This window comes from Vipera berus (genome assembly GCF_964194415.1).
Source record: "Vipera berus genome assembly, chromosome: 6".
Taxonomy (NCBI): Eukaryota; Metazoa; Chordata; class Lepidosauria; order Squamata; family Viperidae; genus Vipera; species Vipera berus.
In genome coordinates this window covers 23,066,463-23,090,269 of record NC_138208.1, presented here as the reverse complement: position 1 = coordinate 23,090,269, position 23,807 = coordinate 23,066,463, and the positions used below count along the sequence as shown (strand labels likewise).

Here is a 23,807-nt window from a genome sequence, read left to right as displayed (position 1 = left end):
TTGGGGAACTGCTGATTGGTCCGCGCTTTCAGAGTGGGCGCTGAGTAGGAAGTGATATTGATTCTAGTGCAGTACATCCTGAGGAATTCTGGGAATTGAAGTCCACACATCTTAAAATTGAAGATTGCTCCTTCTTGGAGATCGGTTAATGTACTTTTATTAGGAAGCAAAGTTACCATCGTTATCAATAATATTGAGTGGTAATCATTTTAAAAGACTGGGCAGTTGATGCTGTATCACGAGAGTGAATTAAAACAAATAGTGATTTTTATTTGCATGGATTGCGTTAACGATTCTGCAACAACATCTGCAATAAATTTGATAAATGTTGACAATGTTATTATAAGCTTTTGCGAATAATAACTCATTTTACTAGAAGATTACGAGTCTCAGTCTGCGCTGCACCTATTTGAACAGTTATGAGAAAACAGCAAAGTTAATCTCTCCACTCCCGTGGAGGAGCAAAGGATTTTTGCAGCCCAGTTCTGAGGATTTTTTTTTAACTGCTTTTAAGTCAGTCTTGACTCCTGGCGATTAGGTCCTAGACAAATCCCTGTGGTTTTCTTCGCAGGATTTCAAAAGTGGTTTGTCTTTGCTTGCTAGAACAGAGAGGGAGGTGTCACCCAACTGGCTTTGTGCCTAAGGCAGGACTAGAACTCACAGTCTTCTGGTTTGTAGCCTGAAAATAAAACATGGAGATTTCTCTGGACATTTCACACTTGGAAAATTGCTGATTTCCACAGGTAGAGTATAGACAACCACAACTCAACAGACCGTCAGTACAGTCTTTCCTCTTGTTGCATGTACTTAGAAATTTGCTATATGCTATTTGGCAATCCAGATTATCACATTTTTCAACAACTGGAATGCAATCCAAAAGCAAATATATGTATATGTAAAGTCATACATTAATAAAGGCATATATCATTAAGGATAAAATATGGGTTTTCAGGTAATGTTTGTCCTTTAATGATGGTCATGTGCTATTTTAAGTTGAATATATAGACCAAAAATGACATAATCCGGGGTTGTACAGAAGTATTGGGCTACAATTTGGATTTCTAGTCAATATAGGATGATCCAGTTACATAGTAAATGGCCTCCTTATCTTTAATATAGCTGGCAGTATTATCTCTATGCTCTGTTTCTTAAATATTTTTTTGTTTTACAAAAAGAATCTTCTTCCTGAAGATTCTCAGCAGATGGCACCATCTACTTGACCATGTTTGTCTGGAATAGTAAGCAGGGTTAGGCCTGTTTACGGTAGTTTACAGATGGGCGTCTTCTAAGGAACTCCAGTGCTGAAACACTGGCAGTGTTAAGTCCAGAAATGCCACACCTTAGAAAGTTAGTAGCATTGCTTTAGAAACTTTGTTAGCCAATGAAAATCAGACAACAGAGCCATTACATTATAAGGAAGACATCAATCATTCCTGTACACTCCCTTATTCCTTCCTTCGGTACATCCCATCCATGTACATGTTGCCCACGCTTGCATGAGATTTCCCTGGTGCAGAAGCCGATTACAGAAAGCAAGAAAGCAACAGTTAGACTAAACAATTTCCCTTTCTTCCAGTTACAGAACCCTTCAATATTTTCTCCAGGAGTTCAAGTAGTTGTGCCCTTATTTTTTTTTTTTTGGTTGGTTCCACTGATAGGGAGTCATTGGCTTAAAATTTGAAAATGTGCTACTGTGCTACTATCATGCCTCCATCTTCTTTTAAACACCAGGTGGGGCACTATGGGATAAAATGCTGGATGACTTACTTAACTGCTTAAAATTGTAAACAACATTTTAACTCTTCTTATGATTGCTTTTATATCATACGTTGTAGAGCAACTTCCACTGTGGAAGATAAATTGTTATTTTACATATATCCAACTCCTTCCATTTTTCTCCAGTGGCATTCATTTTTTATTAATATTATTCATTTAATTTTCATCTCTTTCCAACTGTTCTATTTACCTAAGGAAAGGGATGCTATTTTTCACTGCAGGATTGTATTGTTAGAACCCATGGTTACCTTTTGACTGACTCCAGGTCTAAGTTCTCCCAATACTGAACACAAATTTACCATACCAGCTGATTCATATAATCATATAACTCATAACCTGGTAACCTGCAATTCTATATTGTGCAAACTTTAGCTTTACACGTTGAAGTCTGCCATGATTTATTTAGCCATGTTTTTACTAAGCCACAATTGACAGTATAGTAAAATCCAAAGTGGTTAGATTTGCATAAAATGCTAAGGTACTACATGCTGCAGCAGAGTAATAACATTAAACATTGGTTGCTCTGGTTAATGACCATAGAGATGTTGCCTATCATGAGGCAAATAGTTTTATTATATCTGTTAGACTTCAGATAACCTTTGATGAGACTTTGGAATAATTGTGTGTCATATTTTCCTGTAGGCTGCTTGTATTTCAGTTGTCTGAGGTCAAACCTTAATTTAACTATCAAGGACGTATTTAATTTTAGAAATACCACATGATCCAGCCGCTCCAAAGGCCTATGTCTCTACATGTTTGAAATTCAGTGGCCAATAAAACAATGACAAACTTTTGAAAGGTAGGTTTTTTTCCCTTTATAGATTGTCATTTAATATAGTACGGTTAACTTAAAACCAGAAATATTATATTATGAATAAATTCAGACAGAGATTGGAAATAATGACAGATTGTTTTGCTATGAATAATTTATGTCTGTGTAGTTACTCCCTTTGTTATTATGGAGAACTTGATATGCATACATTGTTAATGTGTTAAATCATCAACAATTATTTATAAAAATAATAAAGCATAATAAATAAAGATAGAGTAAAAGTAAATATTTAATCCATGCCTAAGACATATAGAATTTGATTTTAAGCAAACTTTGGTACAAATAAAATCCTTTTTAAACACCAACCAATCACCATTCCTGGATGTGAAAAACTGCTCAATATATCCACTTTTAGTAAAATCTGTGTACTTTGAAATGCTTCATTTTAGCTTTAGAGCTCAGGAATATAAGTCAGTGACAGTAATTTCAGTTTTATTTTCATGTGAAAATAAAAATTAAATCATAATATAATGAATTTGCTGTCAATTTTTGTGAATAGGGTTATAAATGTGGATTGTTCTGAGGTAGTAATATATGTGTTGATAGGTTGTGGTTTTTCTGGTGATGTGTATTAATGGGAGCAGAGAAAGCTAGGTAACAGTCAAAGGAGATGACTTTCCAAATCTCTTTCACCCCCCTGACATTTTTTACCAGGAAGTTACTGAAAGAACACACTGGTTCAGGCGAGATAGAAAACAAAAATCTGAGATTGGGTTGTATGAACATACTGTCTCCCTAGACTAGTGATTTTCAAAGTGTAGTTCAGAGATCTTTGGTGATCTATGGAGGCCCACATAGTTCTTCACTAACCCAACTCAGAACCTGCTTTCTGTCCCAATACCTGCCTCCCTAAACTTAGTGCTGGTCAGCAAGTTCACACGTGGACCATGCTGATAAAGGGGGGCTGACAAATGGTTTGCTGAAGCATTCTAGCAATAAGACAAGTAGCAATGGGATTAGTAAATTTCAGAAAACTGACGTGTGGTTGCTGACCAGAGCTCCTCTTTTGACCATGGCATCAAGGCCGTAGAGCGATAGTATCGCAGGCTACACATTTGAGGTGACAGTGGCCATCAGTTCCAGCTGTTCCTACAACATCAGATCCAATCACCTTTACCTCGCCTCCCTACTTACATTCTCTGGACAAGCCTCTCAGAAATGGATGGTCAATTACAGGAGGCAACAGTTATAGCCTTAGGACCCAGCCTAGGTGTTTCTTCGTCCACTCCAACAGACAATGTGTGCTGGCCATGCCATTCTTGGCCTTGCCACCACCAACTAGGACTAGTGAGCTGGCCGTTATCACTGAGGTGATCTTGCCGCCACAGTAGACCTGTCCAATGCACCAAAGGTGCTTTCAACTGGTATGGCCATCAGGAGCATTGCAGGTGTGCCAGTGTCCATTAAGTTGGTCCTGCAGCCACCATTGCCCTAGAGTACTTGTTGATCCCTGTGAGGCGGCATACAGCCACAGGTCAGTACTCTGCTCCTCTACTTGAGATCCCTCTCAGCATACCACTGAGATATCTCCCATTGTGATGGCAGACAACACGGCACCTCAGTCTTCGCATGGTGCCCCCAACACTTCTGGGCAGCCAAAGCACAAGTCCTCCAAGCTGGAGGCCGCTGGGAAACTCAAGGCCAAAGCCATTTTTGGCAAAAGGCCCTCCAAAGTGGCAGAGAAAGAGGCCAGCAGGAGACACCAGGCCTAGAGAAACAGTTTTCCAAAGCCCAGAAACAAGGCATGATGGGCTCTGACCATGTCTCCTCTCCTCTCACAGAGGACTCAGGATTTGGCCCACATCTTGCTCCTCCCACCTTGTCTACCCAAAGGGCCTGGTCTCCAGATGGGGACGCTGGCCAATCCTACTTTCCCAGGGCTGAACAGGAGGAGATGATTCCTTTCACCCAGGGACCCAACCTTCGACTGGCTCCTCCTATCCATAGAGTGACACAGTCAAGACCTGAGGCCACCTTTACGCCCACAGCAGCCAGTCTTCGACCCTCAGAAGCACAGGGAGCGTGGTCACCAGAGCAATTATAGGCCCTGATCTCCCAGGCGGTTGCCCAGGGGTTGGCCTCGACACGCCAACAAAGGTCTGGACCCGATTCAGTGGCCTCAATGACCCCGACTTATCTCTCCCAGTCGGGAGCTCCAGACTTTTCCGATCTTATTTTTCCTGCCCGGTCTCCTTGCAGCTGAGTATCGTTCTCTGAGGAGTACAACCCAATGGACCTGCCGCACTCGGAGGATGAGGATCTTGCTCCAGACCCTCCTCTCTTTGTGGGCCTATTCAATCCAGCGTTCTTCAAATCATTGCTCCATAAGGCCTGCACTACTGCTAAGATTGATTCTGACCAGGTTGCCCAACCTGATCCATCCACCAGCCCCAGAACTTAGGCAAGTTAGTGGGTGCTTCGGAGTACATGGCAAATGCATCACTACATGCTGCCGGATTCTCGTCTTGAGCCATAGCCTCCAATGTCACTCCTCGCAGGCTCAAACACTGGCGAGCGGATGTTAAATCCAAGTGGCACTTGGCTGCCCCATACTGTGGTGGTCAGCTGTTTGGAGAGGCCTTGACACCTTATTTGGTGGAAAACAAGGACAAACGTAAGGTGATGTCTCACCTCCTTAGATGGGCAGGTAGACAGCCTACCCCGTACGCCCATAGACAGTTTTTCCGATCAGAGTCAGGATCGGAGTTTGCTCCGCCCTCCCGCTCCTTCCCTCCCAGATCAGACCGTCAAGTTGACCAATCTGGGACTAGAGACAGACCCAGGCTGCAATTTCAGGCCAAATGGCCCTTTTGAAGCATGGGGGGCCGTCCCTTCAGAAGATCCAAATGACTTCAGGGAGGCCCCTCCAATTGGTGGCAGATTGACTCTCTTTGATCAGAAATGGGAGACCACCACCACAGACTCCTGGGTCCTTGACACAATCAGGTGCGGCCTGTCTCTAGAATTTATATCCAACCCCCCAGAGTGCTTCATTTCTTGTTCACTGTCAAAAAATCCAGTCAGGAGGGCTCTCATGACAGAGGCTATTTGGCACCTCTTGGAAATAAGGGCCGTAAAACCAATACTGGCTGGACAGCTAGGAAGGGGGTTCTATTCCATCCTCTTCGTCATTCCGAAGGCTTTGGGAAGATGGAGGGCAATCCTCGACCTAAAGGGGCTGAACTCTTATCTTGCATACAAGAAATTCAAGATGCAAACGCTACAGTCCATCTTGGCCAGCATCAGGAGAAGAGACTTCCTGACATCTATCGACCTCATAGAAGCATACCTCCACATCCCCATCCTTCCCGACCGCCGGAGGTTCCTCAAGTTCTGTTACACAAACCACCATCATCAATACAGAGCCTTACCGTTCGGCCTCTCATCGGCTTCAAGAGTATTTACAAAGATTTTGGCGGCACTGGCCGCCCATTTGAGGTCAGTTCCGGTACACATTCAGTGCTACCTGGACAACATCCTCATCCAGTCCTTTTCTGTTCAGATTGCTCAATCGGACCTGGCCTTGCCTATCAAAACCCTCCAAGACCATGGGTTCTCGGTGAACTTTCAAAAGAGCCAGACAGTTCCCTCAACTTGCCTTCTTCACCTGGGCGCGGTCATAGACACAAAACTATGCAGAGTCTATCTCAGGAACGTCAGGACAGCCATACATCTGGCCCTACGCCACTTCCACAACAGGGTGGTGAGACAACATGTCCTGGTCCTCACGGACAATGTGGCGGTGAAAGCCCATGTGAACTGGCAAGGGGGTACCCTTTCCAGGTCCCTTATGGCCGAGGCCCAGTTGTTGGGATCCTGGGCAGACCAACCTCTTCTCCCTCAGGGCCGAGCACATCTTGGGAGAGGCAAATCAGCAGGCGGATTTTCTGAGCAGGTCGACAGTGGATCACTCTGAGTGGCGTCTGCATACCAATCTCTTCGGGGAGATATCGGAGAGGTTTGGTCATCTGGTACTGGATTTGTTCGCTTCTCCGGCAAACTCCCAGCTTCCAAGGTTTTTCTCCCAGTTCCCCTTTCCAGAGCAGAGAGAACGGATGCCCTCCGCAGTCCATGGCCTGGGGGCTTGCTATATGCATTCCCGCCTCTCCCTCTGATCCCGGTGGTCATCCACAAGATACTGCAAGAACGGGCAGAGGTGATATTTGTTGCATCACACTGGCCAAGACGGCCATGGTTTGCCGACCTCATGAGCTTTTTCATCTCTCCCCCATGGGGGATTCCTCCAGGTCGCATTACACTCAGCCAGGGAGCTCTGCAACATCCAGAACCCCAGTGGCTCCAGTTAACCACCTGGCACTTGAACGGCGGCTCCTGATGCGTGAGTCCTATTTGCCAGGCGTAATTGCGATGATTCAGGCCTCCAGATGGCCTACAACAAACAGAATCTATGACTCCACTTGAAGAAGTTTCTGTCACTGGTGGGCAAAGAACCAGTTAGATCTCTCGGCTATTACCATTCCGAGGATTTTGGACTATTTATTGGAGGGGCTCAACAAGGGTTTGGCACCCAATACTATCCGCAGACAAGTGGCAGCTCTATCCACGGTACTTACATGTGGCAATTCAGAGCCATTGGCTCAACATCCTGTGGTATGCTCATTTCTCAAGGGAGCGAGCAACACCAAACCACCTGTGGTTCACCGGTATCCCTCTTGGGATTTGCCGCAGGTCTTGCAGGCCCTTACCTCACCTCCATTTGAACCCATCAGAACCTGTACACTGCGGTTCTTGACAATCAAGGTAGCCTTCTTGATAGCCGTCATGTCGGCTAGACGCATTTCTGAACTGGCAGCTCTCTCTATCAGAGAGGACTTATGCATCTTTCATGATGACAGGTTGGTCCTTCGATTGGATCCCTCCTATTCCAAAAGTCAATACCTTGTTTCACAGGATGCAGGAGGTAATTCTGCCAGATTTTTGTCCTCATCCATTTCATGACTTGGAATGTCAATGGCATGCCCTGAACGTCCACAGGGCCTTACGCCACTACTTTAAGCAGACAGCGTCCTTTCGCAAGTTGGAAGCCCTCTTTGTTTCCTTTCAACCTTCTACTTTGGGGCAGAAGGTTTCTGCCTCCACTATAGGCAGGTGGATCAAGGCTTGTATTGCAGGGGCGTACCAATCACATTCACTGTCAGTTCCAAGTAATATCACTGCTCACTCCACTCGCAGCACTGCACCTTACACGATGTGGGCGACATAAGTGTCCATTGGGGACATTTGTAGGGCGGCAACATGGTCTTCACCTTCCCCCTTCGTGAGGCATTATAAACTGGATAGGTTTGCCTCCGCGGATGCCTCATTCGGTCAGAGAGTGCTACAAGAAATAGTGCCACAGGGTGGGACACAGGCCCAGACTGATTCCCTCCCATAGGGACAGGACAGCTTTGGTATGACCCATTCGTGGATTCTCCATCTATCGTGCTGGAGAAGGGGTTTTTTCTTACCTGAACGCCTTTTCTCAGCATGATGAGGAGAATCCACACCCACCCCTTAGTGTCCGTCAGGTCCTGTGTCAGGGGTATGGGAGCTAACACGTCAGACTGTCGTCAATAGCTTCACCTTTGTCGTGGCTGGGAGGTATCCTGCCCCAGGAGAGGCGTGGCAAATTTGACAGACTTAGTCTAATTGGGCAGGAAGACAGAGTTAACCCATTTGTGGATTCTCCATCATCATGCTGAGAAAAGGCATTCAGGTAAGACAACGCCCCTTCTAATTCCACTTGAGTATCAAAACCACTTGGGTGACTTTGGACCAGTCACACTCTCGCAGCCCAATTCACTTTGCAGGATGGTTGTTGTGGGGGAAATAGCAAGAGGACAGAGCATTAGATACGTTTGCCTCCTTGAGGTCATAAAAATAATTAAGACTGAATAATTAAAAAATGGAAGTCCTCACATTTTCCAAACAGCTGCAATTAATTGCAGAAAGTTAGAGAAGCATTGCTTTAAATCAGGGCTCTTCAAACTTGGCCTTTTTATGACTTGTGGACTTAAACCCCCAGAATTCCTCAGCCAGGCACGCTAGCTGAGGATTTCTGGGAGTTGAAGTCCACAAGTCATAAAAGGCCAAAGTCTGAAGACCCCTGCTTTAAACTTTTGGCAAAGAAAGAGTGTTCAATAAATTTAAATTTTGTATCTGTTGATGCTCAGTCTTTATATTGCTGAATAATAAACTTTCATTCTCTTCCTTTCAAAGGAAACCAATTCTGGGTAAATTCTGTGCTTTACAACTTTCTGACTGCTTGACAAAATGGAATGTATGTAATGGATGCTAAAATATAATATGTTTTGCTTTATTTTTTTGTACTGCAGTTCTCATACTGAATCTGAAGAATGAAATTAAACTTTGTAATAATTATAAACTTGTGATTGTCTCATGTTTTGGCATATTTTTCACTTAGCATCATCTTTTTATGGCTTGAAACAGCTTCTTAACACCTAAAAAAAGAATGGAAGGAGATGAGGACTCTAATGAAGATCTCACTGAACATGCTATTCAGTTTAGTATCCAGGAGTCCCTTAATACTGAACGGAATCAGCAAAGGACTTCTCCCAATCATGAGACAAGGTAACTAAGCAATGTGGTAGGCCAAACCCTGTTTTGAATTTCTCTGCTTTAAAGTCTGAGTATCTCATCCTTTTCGTACATGGTGCTTCATTTATTGCTTTAAAGGCCAAGGTAGGGAACATAATTAGGCTATTCCTACTTTTTCAGCAGTTTCACTTGTGGTAACCTGTTGATGTGTCTACTTTAATGACTTACAGTGATGCTAATCTTTTTAAAATACATATTTTAATAAATGATAAAAGAGTGTAATGTTAACATTCTTATTGAGCTATTTTTGTTTCCTGATTTAATATTGATTTTCAAAAAAATCAGGTTTCTGAAAGCAGTAAGCATTCAAGGTCTTGGTTATGATCTTTAAGTCCTTACATGGCATGGGTCCGGGATACCTCGAGGACCACCTGCTGCCGGCGTCAACTCCCCTCCGCCCTGTGCGTGCCCACAGAGAGGGCCTCCTCAGGGTGCCTCTGGTCAGGGAATGTCGACTGGTGGCCCCCAGGGGGAGGGCCTTCTCTGTGGGCGCTCCGGCGTTATGGAACCAACTGCCGGTTGAGCTCCGGATGGCATCGGACCTTCGCTCCTTCCGGCGCGGGCTGAAGACCCACTTGTTTGAATTAGCTGGTCTGGCCTGATGGGGAATATGGGTTTTTTAATTGGTTTTTATTATTCTAGCATTGTTGTATTTTAATTGGGCATGGTTTAATTCTCTTTTAATTTTTGTATAGCTATTTATATATGCCCTGTGAACCGCCCTGAGTCCCTAGGGAGAAGGGCGGTATAGAAATCAAATAAATGAAATGAAATGAAATGAAATTCATGAACAACTTATATTTGCGCTTTGCCTTCAAATTGGACAAATAACCTATGTACTGTAGGTGGGCAATTTTAGTTGATTTGTGGAGACATGCGACATAAGAGGAGAGATGGAGAAACATTGAACCTGACCGCAAAAAAAGATTGTAATCCTTCCAATTAAATTCACTTGTAACTAGAAGTACTTATGCAGTTTTTCCAATTCACTTATGAAAACAACAACACAACTAAATAATAGGATCTAGTTCTGCTGGTTTTGAAAAGCTAAGCAAGGCTGCACCTGATTAGCATTTGGTTGTGGGACCACCTTAATATTCCAGGGTTGTAAGATAGACTGGAAGAAAATGCTGGACAGTTGCTGAAGAAACTATGTGGCTGTGTGCATGAAGTCACCAGAATTTGAGATTGACTTGAAGGAAACAAGTATTGCAGAAGCAGAAAATAGGGATATTTTATGAGATTACAGCAATAGCCCCAAAAATGTGAGATGCTATAGATGTTTTTTTTTCCTATAGGTTTGTACCTGTCAGTGATCAGAACAGGAAACTTGTAGCTGCCATAAGAGAAGGTATATGTGCCTATTGTTAAGTTAATTGTATTATAGTTTGAAAGGGCATGGGGCCTGTTTTGTTTACAGTTGTTTGCATTGTGAGTTGTCACATACTGTATTTTTAAAATTTCTTTGTATCTATTTATTTATTTATTATTATTTATTAATTTAATTTGTATACCGCCCTTCTCCCGAAGGACTCAGGGCGGTGAACAGGGCAATACATAATAAAAAACAATACATAATAAAAAACAAGCCTACCGGATCAACTGTTTCCCCATATATTCATGGGTATCTATAGCTCCTTCCTGAGCAAAACAAAACCTCACATTTAATCAATAAAAGCTTGTGCTTTTACTAAATGTGTTAATCTTTACAACAAGCCTTTCTTGTCTTTTTAAAGATAACAGTAGCCTCTCCTAAATGTTTGCTTCATTTCACCTTAGATTATTTATTTTAGGACTAGTCTTTGATCTTCAAAACTATATGAAATACAAATATGCTCTGAATGAAGCTGATGAGAGAGGCTGGTTTCCTTTACATGAAGCTGCTGTTCAGCCAATTCAGCAAATACTTGAAGTAATTTTGGATGGTAAGTTGGCCCAGATTTTGAAGCTAGAATCAATACATTTGAAGAATAAAGACTTGTGTCCAGTCAATGTTCACCTAGGATGCTGAAAGAATTCAAAGTTGTTTCCAGAACGTGCACCAATAAGCTTATTTAACTTTGAGCTCCACTTCAGGTGTGTTCATGAATACATCTATATGTACTTTCAGTGATGAAGGTTCATTAGGTGTTACCACCTAATTATATTTAGCCAGTATAGATTGTGGCAAAAGCATCTATTCAGTGCAACTGTAATGTCATGAGATTTGGACTGTACATGATCTATTAAACATTTCTAAAGCAATTATATGTATATAACAATTGCAGCACTGATAAATTTATGTTTAATTCAACCTAGCATCTTATAAAAGTATGTGGGAATATAAGACATGTGATGGAGAAACACCATTAACTTTGGCAGCCAAATCTGGCCACGTGGAAAATGTCAGGACCTTGTTGGCAAAGGGAGTTTGGCCAAATACCATGAACAGAAAAGGAGAAACACCTCTTCTGATTGGTAATTATTTTATAAATGGCTTTGGGGATTTTAGCTTGTTGCTAGAGCTTGTAGGATCAGAGGCTGAATACTGTAGAACCTGGAAATTGATTACGCACATCTTTAATCATATGAGTTTCTTATGTTTAGCTCATTAAGCTCTACTACACATAGCCTGCCTTTATAACTTTGCTTACACATACAAGTTGATCTTACATATGGTAAGTTCTTTAATGTACTGCTTCCTTAGGTCTCTTAGTAAATGAGCTTTCCCACCCACCCCTCCACTGATAGCCAGAAGGGGTAGACTAACTTTCATGTCATTCTTGTGCTTCTGGTGTATTCTCTTGAGCAACGACCTAATTTCCTCTTTGTGTTGATAGCATAGCTCCAGGGAAAGCCTTCAGCACATGAGGAAGATGTGCTAAGAGAAGTCAAAGAAGGGGAACATACGTTTGAGATGATTTCCACTTGGATAGAAATGTAGCAGAGCTTGTTGTCAGTTGCTCAGTTATGTTTCATTTTTTTCACTTTCAGATTATTCTTCTTGGTCCCTGTATTTTTTACAGAATTTATGCACTAAAACTGATGAAGGAATTTTAAAAAATATATAGTTGTAGCATCTGTTGGGTTTCGTTTAGTGTCCATGATATAAGAATGATGACAATAGGAAATAATTTATTTCTTTTGTTTGCATGCCACTAATTCCAGAATGGTTTTTTAATCCCTCTTTCTTGTTTGTAATTACAGTGAAATTTTGATTTAGAAGATTTTAATATGTTATGACAACATCATAGATGTCATTCTTTTCAGATGAATAGCCAGTAGAGAGTAGCTGAACTGCTGTCCCAATGGTCCATTAAGTTGAATATTTGTTGTAGATTCTTCAGCAAATAAAGCAGGGAAAATATCCTTAATTCTAAAATATTTTTAATTATTATCAAAATCAAATGCAAATATAAATCTGAATAACAGGTTGAATTTGATCTGCATCACAAACTAAGTGTCAAGAATGAAACTTTGGCAGCTATGTGTCTCTTCATTTCAACTTGCCATTAGAGTAAGAGTGGGGAGGTGTTGCTTTAGAGTGGGTTAGATGGAGAAGTTAAACCTCTATGATTCCACTGAAGACCATGAAAGCCTGAAGCCTTTCCAAGGACACTACAGCAGGTGTGGAGAGGAAGCAGACGGTTCCCATAACAAAGTGAAATTGCTTATATGGACTATGTGAGAGGGTGGGGGTTTGACCGGAGAAATTATTGTTTAATTCTATGAACTGGTGTCTGGGAACCTGAGTTAGTTATGCTTTGACATTGCCATGCCATGTATTCAATAAATAATAAGATTTTTGGAAACAGAATAAACTGGAGATTTATTTGGATTCTCGAGCTGGATGTTGACACTAAGCTAAAATCATGTATTTGGTATTCAGTGAAAACACAAGATTTTGTTACTACATCAATTGCAGTGGGTTATTTTGAAATATATGACATCTAAATATTTCCCTTCTTTTTTCTTTGTCATAACTCTTAAGCTGTAAGGCAGAAATCACATGAAATGGTTTCCATTCTGATTGAATATAACTGTGTCATCAACCAACCATGTGTTAAACGATGGTCAGCAATGCATGAAGCTGCAAAACAGGGCTGCAGTGATATTGTTGTCCTTCTTATGAAGAATGGTGGAAATGTACAACAGAAAGATGGATACGGAGTAACACCTTTAGGTGTGGCTGCTGAATATGGACACTGTGATGTATTGGAATATTTAATTCATAAAGGTATGTTAACAATATTTGTATTGCAAGAGGTATGAAACTGGCTATAACAAGAATAGAATAGAATAGAATAGAATAGAATAGAATAGAATAGAATAGAATAGAATAGAATAGAATAGAATAGAATAGAATAGAATAGAATAGAATAGAATAGAATAGAATAGAATAGAATAGAATAGAGCTGGAAGGGACCTTGGAGGTCTTCTAGTCCAGCCCCCTGCTCAAGCAGGAGAATAGTTCCTCACTGCTTTCAAATAGTTTATGAACATCTTTCCTAAGATTTACAACTAAAAATACATGTTAGCTGCCTAACTCAGATTTACTTAAATCCACTTTTCTATGCTTTGGGAAGCTACAGTGGATATTAAAGAAGGCAGTACCAGATTGTATGGCTTTTGAGGACACAGGCAAGGCCTACTAAAGTTTATTTTTTTTACATCTATCATGGTCACAATAAGGGCACGATAAGTTAGAAGCATCAAACTGGATAAACCGGACAGAGTAGGGAATAGGATTATTTCCTGTAATTTCCATCTTTCTTCCCACTGGCTGGGTGGGAACTACAATTCAATAACATTTGGAAAGATATATATTTGGAAATGTGTATATTTCCCATGTCTACATTAACTGAGAATTTTAATTTTAATTGGGTTTTTTTACTTTTTCAGGGATTGATGTAATTTTTTTAATTGTTTTTAACTTTTGTATTTCTTGTTTTAAATACCCTGTAAACCGCCCTGAGTCCTTCGGGAAAGGGCGGTATATAAATCCAATTAAATAAATAAATAAATAAATAAATAAATAAATAAATAAATAAATAAATAAATAAATAAATAAATAAATAAACAAACTACCGTGAAGCCATTGAATTTAGTACATAGAGTTCTGGCATAGATTTACTAGTAACTCGTAGTTACTGTTCATACTGCCTTGATAACGTGAGCAAATTCAATGAGTAGACACTTGCCTTTCTTAGTAAGGCTGTAGCAATTCATAAAATATTTCAAAACAGGGAAACCAAAGGCAAAATGCTTGGATAGTCTGTAACTGGGAGAATAAGCAATTGATTGGAGCATGATGATACTGTACAGAGATTTCAAAAATTGTGATGAATAAGTAAATATTGAGACCTAGGTCTACTTTCTCTTGTGCCACTAGGTGGTGATATTAACATAACAGCTGATGATGGGTCATCAATACTTTTTGAAGCAGCTGGTGGTGGTAATCCAGACTGTATAGCTTTGCTGTTGGAATATGGGGGAAGTGGCAATTTGCCTAATAAGGCAGGACATCTTCCAATACACAGAGCAGCATATGAAGGACACTATTTGTGAGTGTGTTCCTTTTATATTTCTTCTTCCAACAACTTTACCTAATGAATGATGACAGTTTTGTTATTTATTTACACTGTAAACGGACAGTGTATGCAAGGGTTATAAAACAGCATATGCAAAAAAATAAAAAGGGGGAACTTTCCTAGAGGTGCCTTCAAACAGAGGCTGAATTTCTATACAAACTTTCCTAAGAATACATTCCACTGAATCCTATGGGTTTTTTTTAAAGAAATAAATGGGATTTTGCTTTTCAGGGCTGAACACTAGAGTGTAGTGGCTTTAAATGGTTAGGAATATCATACATGCTTGCATCTTTCTGTAACTGGTGGTGATTCTTAAATTTCCCTCCCATTACAATAAAGCTTTTCCTGATTTTACAGCTACTTTACAAATAAAAACAAGAGGGAGAAATCTGTAGAAATCTTAACATCTGCTGGGTCCATAGGCCTCTTCAGAACGATGAAACCTGCATTGTGATATTGCTACATAAGCTCTGCTCCTTATGTAAATATGTGGGCTTTGTCATTTGCTCCCCTTGCTCTCCTCCAAGATGTCTATGAATTTACGTAAATCTAAACATGCGTAGTCTTGTATACAAAAAAAATTAAAAATCAAACCAAGACAAATTTCACCAATTCTGCTTCCCTCAAGCTGTATCTTAGATGATCTTGCCTCTAAATCAGGGGTGTCAAACTGCCGGCCCGCGGGCCGGACATGTCACAACGAAACCGCGCCCACCCCATTGCCGGCAATGGGGAAAAAGCTCCGATACGTCGCGCGACGTCACATGATGTCGCGAGTTTGACATGTCTGCTCTAAATGATGATTAATTGTTTTCTACAATACTTACAGGCCATCTGCAGTGGTTTTGGAAACTGTCTTAAAAATATAAGAATATATTTTGTTTTCTGTCATTCATTCTTCTTCAATTTTAAGTTTACGTTTAGTTTAATTATCAGACAGAATTGTATACCCTAGGCGTAGTAGTTTATGGTCTTTATTATTCATGGCAAATGAGCTAAGGGAGAAAAAAAATAATAATGCTGAAAAAATTGACTGTTCTCCCTATCAGTTGTTTGGTTCTTTCTGAAGTTAAGAACAGTGAAGATGGGAAGAGTAAGAAACAGTCAAGAAGAAAGGCATGTTAGGAACAGCTACATTCCACAGGGTACATACTTTTTTCCACTAGGTTTTCAATCTAAAAATACTGGTTTAAATTAATTCCTTCTTTAAAACAAGGAGGACAGTTTTGCTGTCTCCTCAGATGAACCTAATAGGGAATTGGATATCTCTCTAGTTTTGAAATCAGAAACCTCCAAAATTGGGTTTCATCATCATTCAAGGAAGGGTCCAGACTTGCTTCTTAGAATGCTAATCAAACATTTCCCCAGATTTATTTAGAAGGGGAAAGAAATAATGTTCAAGTGTTATGTGACAAAATTTAGTTCCTACTTTTGAGCTCTTTCACGGCAATGAACATTTTGAAATGAAAAGAGATTTAGTGGACAAAAATTTGTTCCTAGATCTCTTTCTTACAAGTGATTCCATGATCTTGAATGCATGAGTATCAAGGGCAAATTCTAAATGCTTAAGCAGTAGTGATAATGCTATAAATCTCAAAAAGATTGAGGTAGCTAAGTTGCTGACCATTGTATTTAGTAGTCACTGAAAAGGCAAATGCTTGCTTTCAAGTTATAAGAGTGAAATTGTTTTGACTCACAGATGATTGTCACTAAATTGATACTGTCATCAAAATACATCTTTCAAGTGCAGTATGTTGTTATGGGGAAATTGGTTCTTTACAAAATAGAGTTATTTTTCATCACAGAAACATCACATCAACCAAGTTGAAAGAAGTAGATTTATTTACACTCAATAAATCTTGACTGTAAATTCTAGACCAATAAAGCACAATCACAGAATTAAAAACACAGAAAACACTAATAAAACATAAATAAAATTTATAGAACATCAAAAAAGAAACCTAAGACAATAATGAGTTATAGCTATTGTGAGAAAGTTGGAAAATTTTGTAATAGTTGTCTAAGTTAGGTCTTGCAGAAGGAAGATTGTAATTTATTGATCAGAAAGAGAACTAACCTTTCTGATAATCAGATTTATGAGTGCCAGACTCCATGAGTGGTATAATGGGCATGGCAGCAATATGTCAGTTACTTCTGTATCTGAGCAGGAAAAACTGTTATATGGGAGACAGGTAGATTTGCCTACAGTCTCCATAGTAACCTGTACACCAATTCAAGCCAAGATGCAAAGATGAATGTAGGCTAAATATTGCCATTTAATACTGTCTAATTTCATTGGGTATTTAGCTATCTGTATAATGTCCTAGTCCTGAGATTTTCTTGTAATCTACAGGCATCAGCAACTGAAGCTGAGTCTTCTGAACACAAAAATACACAAAATTCTGCTATCTTAATTATACAGTCCAGAGTTAAGCTTTATCTTTGTAACTTATCTGTTGTCTGTATTTTAGCCACCACATTAAATACATGTTCCCTATTTTTTAGGGCTTTGAAATTCCTGATTCCAGTTACATCCAGAACTGCAATTCGGAAAAGTGGGCAGAGTCCCATCCATTCAGCAGCAAATGGCCAAAATCCACAGTGCCTGGAACTCCTAATTGAAAATGGGTTTGATGTCAATGTTCTTCTGGCAGAACACATTTCACAAAGTTATGATGATGAAAGGAAAACGGCGCTTTATTTTGCAGTTTCCAACAATGACATTCTTTCCACTGAAATATTATTGCAAGCTGGCGCAGACCCCAATAAAGATCCTCTCAATTGCCTTCTGGTGGCCGTGAGAGCAAACAACCATGAAATTGTAAGGTTGCTTCTTTCTTATGGAGCAAATGTCAACTGTTATTTTAACCTTGTGAATGACACTCATTTTCCCAGTGCCATTCAATATGCCTTGAATGATGAAGTCATGCTAAGGTTGCTGCTTAACCATGGGTACAACGTGGACCTCTGTTTTGATTGCATGCATGGCAATATCTTCGGAAATTCTTTTTTGTGTCCAACAACAGATGAAGAGATATTACCAGGCTGGACATCTTGTGTAATTAAAGATAACCCTGTAAGAATATATTTTTTATATTTAATATTATTATTAATCAACATTTGTTAAGGAGAGTGTGTTAGGTTTGTCTATTGTTGGGTTTAAGATCTCAGATATTTCACTTTGATTGTATCTCTTCCTCCAAAGAAAATTGTGACTAAGGTCTGTATGAACAATGCTTATTCCTTCTTCTATTTTTAGGTATAATGACAAAGGCCAAGTGTAGCATGAGGATAAAAGCTGTTGTAAAAAGAAAACACTGACACATGTTTATGTCCTTGTCTCTGCTACTGATAAACATGCTTAGAGATGCCGGCATTATATTGCTAGATGTACCCTTCTTCCAAAGGGTGGAGCCAAGGGAAGAACTGTTGATAGAGCAGTGCCAGCAATATGCCTAGTGCTATATGGAAAGAAAGGAAGAACAAGTTAATCCAATGGAAAACTTAAATTATGTGGTATCAGAGGACTCTTAGATTCCCTACAAAAATGTTGCAAGTCTACATCTTAACTATCAAATGTAGTCATTTCATTATTTAGGTACTTTTAGGCTATCTATTAAAACACAAGATATCATATGAACTTCAGCTGTATTGTAAAGAAGAGTTCTATGATCTATTTTGTTAACAAGCTTAATGTTTAACGTTTTATAAGTCATTAGATATACCAGTAAAGATCAGGTACTTAAGCTCAGACCATAGCTTTCCAATTTCTTCCCAAAGAGATATAAAAGGTAAAGGTTCCCCCGCACATGCGTGCTAGTTGTTTCCGACTCTAGGGGCCGGTGCTCATCTCCGTTTCAAAGCCGAAGAGCCAGCGCTTTTCCGAGGACATCTCCGTGGTCATGTGGCCGGCATGACTAGACACCAAAGGCGCACGGAACGCTGTTACCTTCCCACCGTAGTGGTCCCTATTTTTCTACTTGCATTTTTATGTGCTTTCGAACTGCTAGATTGGCAGAAGCTGGGACGAGTAACAGGCGCTGTTACGCGGCACTCGGGATTCGACCCGCCAAACTTCTGACCTTCTGATTGACAAGCTCAGCGTCCTAACCCACTGAGCCACCGCGTCCCTATTCAAAGCGATATAGAGAACTGCAAATACAATGAAATGGCACTGTAATATTTTAAGAATTCTAACAAGCTTCTCCTGCCTTTTAAAGAAATGTTTGGATTAATGCATCTTGTTTTATGATATGATCTGTTTGTGAATTCTGCACAATACTATAATAATACATTTTAGAAAATAATTTAGTATAACACTGGTCATATTTCCTTTCAGTTCTGCGACTTTATTACACTTCCTTGGATGAAACATTTAGTTGGACCCATTGTCCGCATTTTGATAGATTATATGGATTATGTACCTCTCTGCACTAAACTTAAATTTGTCTTGGAGACACAGAAAGAATGGCCAGAAATCCAGCAAATATTAGGTAAATAAATACTGTTGGCTTGGAATTATGAAAACAAAAGAAAAATGTATTGTGTTTGAAGATTTTGAATAATTTGATGCTATTATGTTATAACAATGTGTCCTGCTTTTTAACAATACCATCTTCAGATGTACTTATAGTCTTGTGAATATATAAGGATTAGGTGAACAAAGGCTATAGCAATAGAGGGGAGAAATTGATCTTGGGAATCAATTGATCTTGGAATCCAAGAGAATCTATAGGTAGGAAGCCTATTACAGAACTATAGTTACAGAAAAGCAAATGTGTAATACAAAATCAATGGCAAAGAACAATAATTTATGATCTAATGTACAAATGGGTGTATTTGGAACTTCTAAACCACTTTTCCTTGTAAGTGAAAACTCCACATCTTGAAATTCTATTATTATTATTATTATTATTATTATTATTATTATTATTATTATTATTATTATTATTATTATTATTATTATTATTATTATTATTATTATTATTAGTTTTCCAATATTAGAATAGTATCTTTAAAAAGCAACGTGGTGTCTGGGTTACAATAGTTCCATTTCAGACAAATACATATTATTACAAATCTCCAAATTGTTGTAACCAATACTTCCTCTCTCTCTTTTCCTTTAAAACATACTATCTCTTATCTAAATTAACATATTTCTCATTGCTATCCATCAGTTATTTAATAGCTTTCTTATATATCAATACTTCAGTATATTTTATATTTTAACATTCCATCTTTAAAACATCAAACACCTTATATATTTTTCTAGCTTTAATTTTACATTGATATTAAAATTAAATGTTTAAAATTTCTCATTTTCATATTGCTAAATAACCTCCTTTCCCTTTACACGATCTTCTCCAATACCTAGTAATGTAATACACTTCTTATTTATCTCATTTCCATATCAATATTAGTAGTACAATATTAGAATAGTAGTCATTAGAATACCAATTGCAAGGAGGAGAAAGAGGAGAAGGACAATATAATATTCTTGTTTCTCATTTATAGTTTCTACATATTAAAAATTAACCAAATTTCTTCCGTTTCAATATTTAATACATCCTCTCATGGATGTATTAAAGTATATTCAAGTATATTAGTTACATTCTATCATTTTTAACATATATACATCTTAACCCATATCATTTAAGGAACTCAATATTTCAATGTTAGTATTCATACATCTGTGTTTTATTTTTATTTTTTTTAATTAGTCAGTATTTTATCTACTCATCAAAACAATCTCTCGTAATCCAAATACAATCCTGTCTACTTTGATATTATTTATTTCAGGCCTCTTAAGAATGTCCATATTTCTTCAATCTTATTCTTGCTTTCTTCCTTTGCCATGTCATTTTTCGCTTCTTTGCCTCAGGATCATCAAAGCATTCTTGTGTTCTTATATCATATTGAAGTGGCCCTCCAGTCTCCACTTTTGAAAGATTGAGGAGCCTGTTAACAGCACCAAATCTTCTCATTATTTTCGCATCTTGATATAATTGTCCTGGTCTGAATAGATTTTTTTCCATCTTTTTTCCATTATAATCTTCAAAAGTCTGTATTTGTTGAATATTTAATTCTTCTGCCAATGTATTTGATTGTTCAATTTCTTCTGTTAAGTTCTGTCCCAATAAAATATTAGTTGTAGTCACAGTTTGAGTTTGTTTCTTCGAGATGCTTTCTAGTTCTTTTCCAAAAGCTCTTATTTCATCGCCAGCTAAAGAAAGGAACTGATAAGTTTGGTAAGATATTTCCCACATAGCATAGATTTGTTTTTGAAACTCTTCCATAGTGAAGTTTCACATCTGGTGTTCAAGGTTAATCTTATCTTGTTTTTCTTAAATATTTTCTTGATTTTTTAAAAGAGAAAGTCAGATTGCAATTTCAGGTTTAGCCACTAGGTGTCCCCCAAGTACTTTGAACATTTTTTTCTTTTAGTCCGTTTCTTTTTTCAACTTTTTTTAAATAACACCCCTGGGCTTGCTCGCCACTTATTTGAAGGGAAGGTTGAATTCCCCCCTCCCTCTCCACAGGGGGGAAGGTACTTAGCAGCTTATTTAGGTGAAAAGAAGAAGATTAAGGTATAAGAGAGGAATCTTACCCCCATCTCTTCCACGCTGCTTTAATGTTGCCTGATGGTAAGTTTGACTTCAGCTGTCTGCAGCCTAGTAACTGGCCATATTATTATGGCCAGTCTTTTGTCTGCCGGTACGAAGGGAATGCAGGCACTAACGGGGGGGTTGCGGCTCCCCCGCATTTCAGCAAAAGCCACTTCTTTCTGGTCGCCCCTCCAGGGCGACTCTTTGGCCCTTTTAGGACCCCCCAGCGATGCAAAACTGGACGTGGAAGACGAGAGCCGTCCTCCAGATGTCTATGTTGGCTGACTTGGCAAATCGGAAGTCTTGAAATTCAAATAATTATTAGTTTAGTTGGCATCATAAATAAATGGCTATCCTTCCAAACTGACATATTTGAAATACTGACTTGAATTTCTAGCATCTGAAAGCTAGACTAGATTTGATCAATAAGGGAAGAGTAGTTTAAGCGATATCATTTGTCTAATACCAGCAAAGAAATAATAAAATTTGAAATGTATGGTAAAGTCAAATGCTACTCATTTGTGCTACAGAAGCATTTTTTTAGACTGCATTGGCAGCTGGCAACAGTGTGTCTCATTTTGGTCAACTTACATCACATGATGTGATGTTTTCACCATAGACTTCTCTGGATTTTACCATGCCTGTTATCTAGGAAGCTTTTATCAACAACTTAGGTACTAAGTTTGCAGATGACACAAAGCTAGGAGGCATAAATAGCTGGTAAAATTCAAAAGGGAGAAATGTAACATTCTGCATTTAGGTTGAAAACAAGAAAGGCACTAGGATAAAAAGGCTGTAGTACATGTGAAAGGGATATGGATACTGCCATTGATCACAAATTAAACATGAACTAGGAATGTGATGCAACTGTAAAAACTATCTTGGGGATGCGTTAATAGCAGCAAATGCTATCTTGGGGGTGCATTAATAGGAGCAAAGAGCTCAGATCATGGGAATTTATATTCCATTCTACATTGCATTCTTCAGATTTTATTTGGAGTGCTGTGTCTAGTTCTGGGCATCACAGTTCAAAAAGAATTCTGAAAATTGGAGTGAAGCGGAGCTACCAAGTTCTGGAAATCAGGTGTGATTATAAGAAAGACAACTGAAGGGAGATATGATAGCAGCAACTATATGAAGTGACATAGAAGGAGAAATGTAAAATATTCTCTCTCACTCCAGTGATCAAGACTTGAATCAGTGAATTCAAAAAGTGGATTCAGATAGACAACAGGAGAAGCTTCCTGATTGTATGAGCTGTAAGCCACAAAAACAGGTTGCCATATGATATGATCAGTTTGGCTTCAGTGGAGGTCATGCTCTAATGTATTTCACACTGAGTATGGGGTTAGACCAAATTATCTCTAAGGTTACTGCCCACATGATTCTTCAGTGCTAAATTAATCAGACATGTTTTCCATTCCATTTCTTTTCTTTTTGTCTTTCAGAGAATCCTCGTTCACTAAAGCATTTGTGCCGTCTGAAAATACGTAAATCTATAGGATTAGTGAGAAGAGAGAAGACTCTATCTGTGAAGAATCTTCCTCTCCCCCCAATTTTAACAAAATTTATCCTCTTCAAAGAATATGATCTTTATGGAAGAGAATTACATTTGGAATGATTAGGATCCTAGACACATTCCCTTACGTATTAAAGTTAACAAAGCTTTGGATCAAAATACCTAAATTGCAAAATAGGAGATTGCTTCTAATGATTTCCTTAGGCCCATGAAAAAGGTTTTTTTATACCTTACACTTGATTTTTTTTGGGGGGGGGAATGGCACCAGCTTCACTGCTTCATTTCCATTTGCGTCATAGAAGCAGAAAATGGCTGTCAACTTTACATGTGTGAACTCTTATATTAACTTTATACTTACATACAGTACTTGTAGAATTGTGCTAGTTTTCCCTCCTGCCTATGCATTTTGATTTTAGTGTGTTTCATTACCATCTTCTCCATTTCTGTAAGAAATAAAGTTTGTTCATTTGTTAAAAAATTGTGTTTTTTCTTAGTGCATATCATAATTAAATCCTGGAAATATTCTAATAGAAATTTCTTATGCAATATAACTTGTAATTCTAAATTGTTAAGAGTTAAAAAAAACATGTTAAATATTATGTGGATTGTATTTAAACAATCTTCTTTTGCATTTTGGATTTTTCCCTATTTTTCACAGCTTGCAGATTAGAAGCTTAGCACTCATAATTAATTTTGTTTTAGGATTATTTTGCAGGGCAACTCACTATATCATCAATGGTCAAATAAGACAAAGATATATTTCTATTTATTTGATGTTCACATCTTAGTTTCTCTTTTATATACATATATAAATATGTGCCAACAAAAGTGTGTATAGTCAAGGCTATGGTCTTCCCAGTTGCAATGTATGGCTGTGAAAGTTGGAC

At 38.7% G+C, this 23,807-nt stretch overlaps 1 protein-coding gene across 2 annotated transcripts; it reads left to right on the top strand.

Moving 5' to 3' along the window:
• Positions 1–2,508: 2,508 nt before the first annotated feature.
• Positions 2,509–23,353, top strand: ASB15 (ankyrin repeat and SOCS box containing 15). Of its 2 annotated transcripts, none has more exons than XM_081330229.1 (10): positions 2,509–2,575; positions 9,059–9,199; positions 10,525–10,577; positions 11,020–11,151; positions 11,525–11,683; positions 13,197–13,442; positions 14,598–14,769; positions 17,302–17,872; positions 19,136–19,289; positions 22,850–23,353. In XM_081330229.1, the coding sequence occupies exons 2-10, from the start codon at positions 9,081–9,083 to the stop codon at positions 23,020–23,022; spliced, it is 1,779 nt and encodes a 592-aa protein (XP_081186355.1). In that variant the 5' UTR covers positions 2,509–2,575; positions 9,059–9,080; the 3' UTR covers positions 23,023–23,353. The 2 variants fall into 2 exon arrangements, with proteins under 2 accessions (XP_081186355.1, XP_081186356.1); XM_081330230.1 differs by having other exon boundaries at positions 2,543–2,575; positions 9,033–9,199.
• The last annotated feature ends 454 nt before the right edge of the window (positions 23,354–23,807 follow it).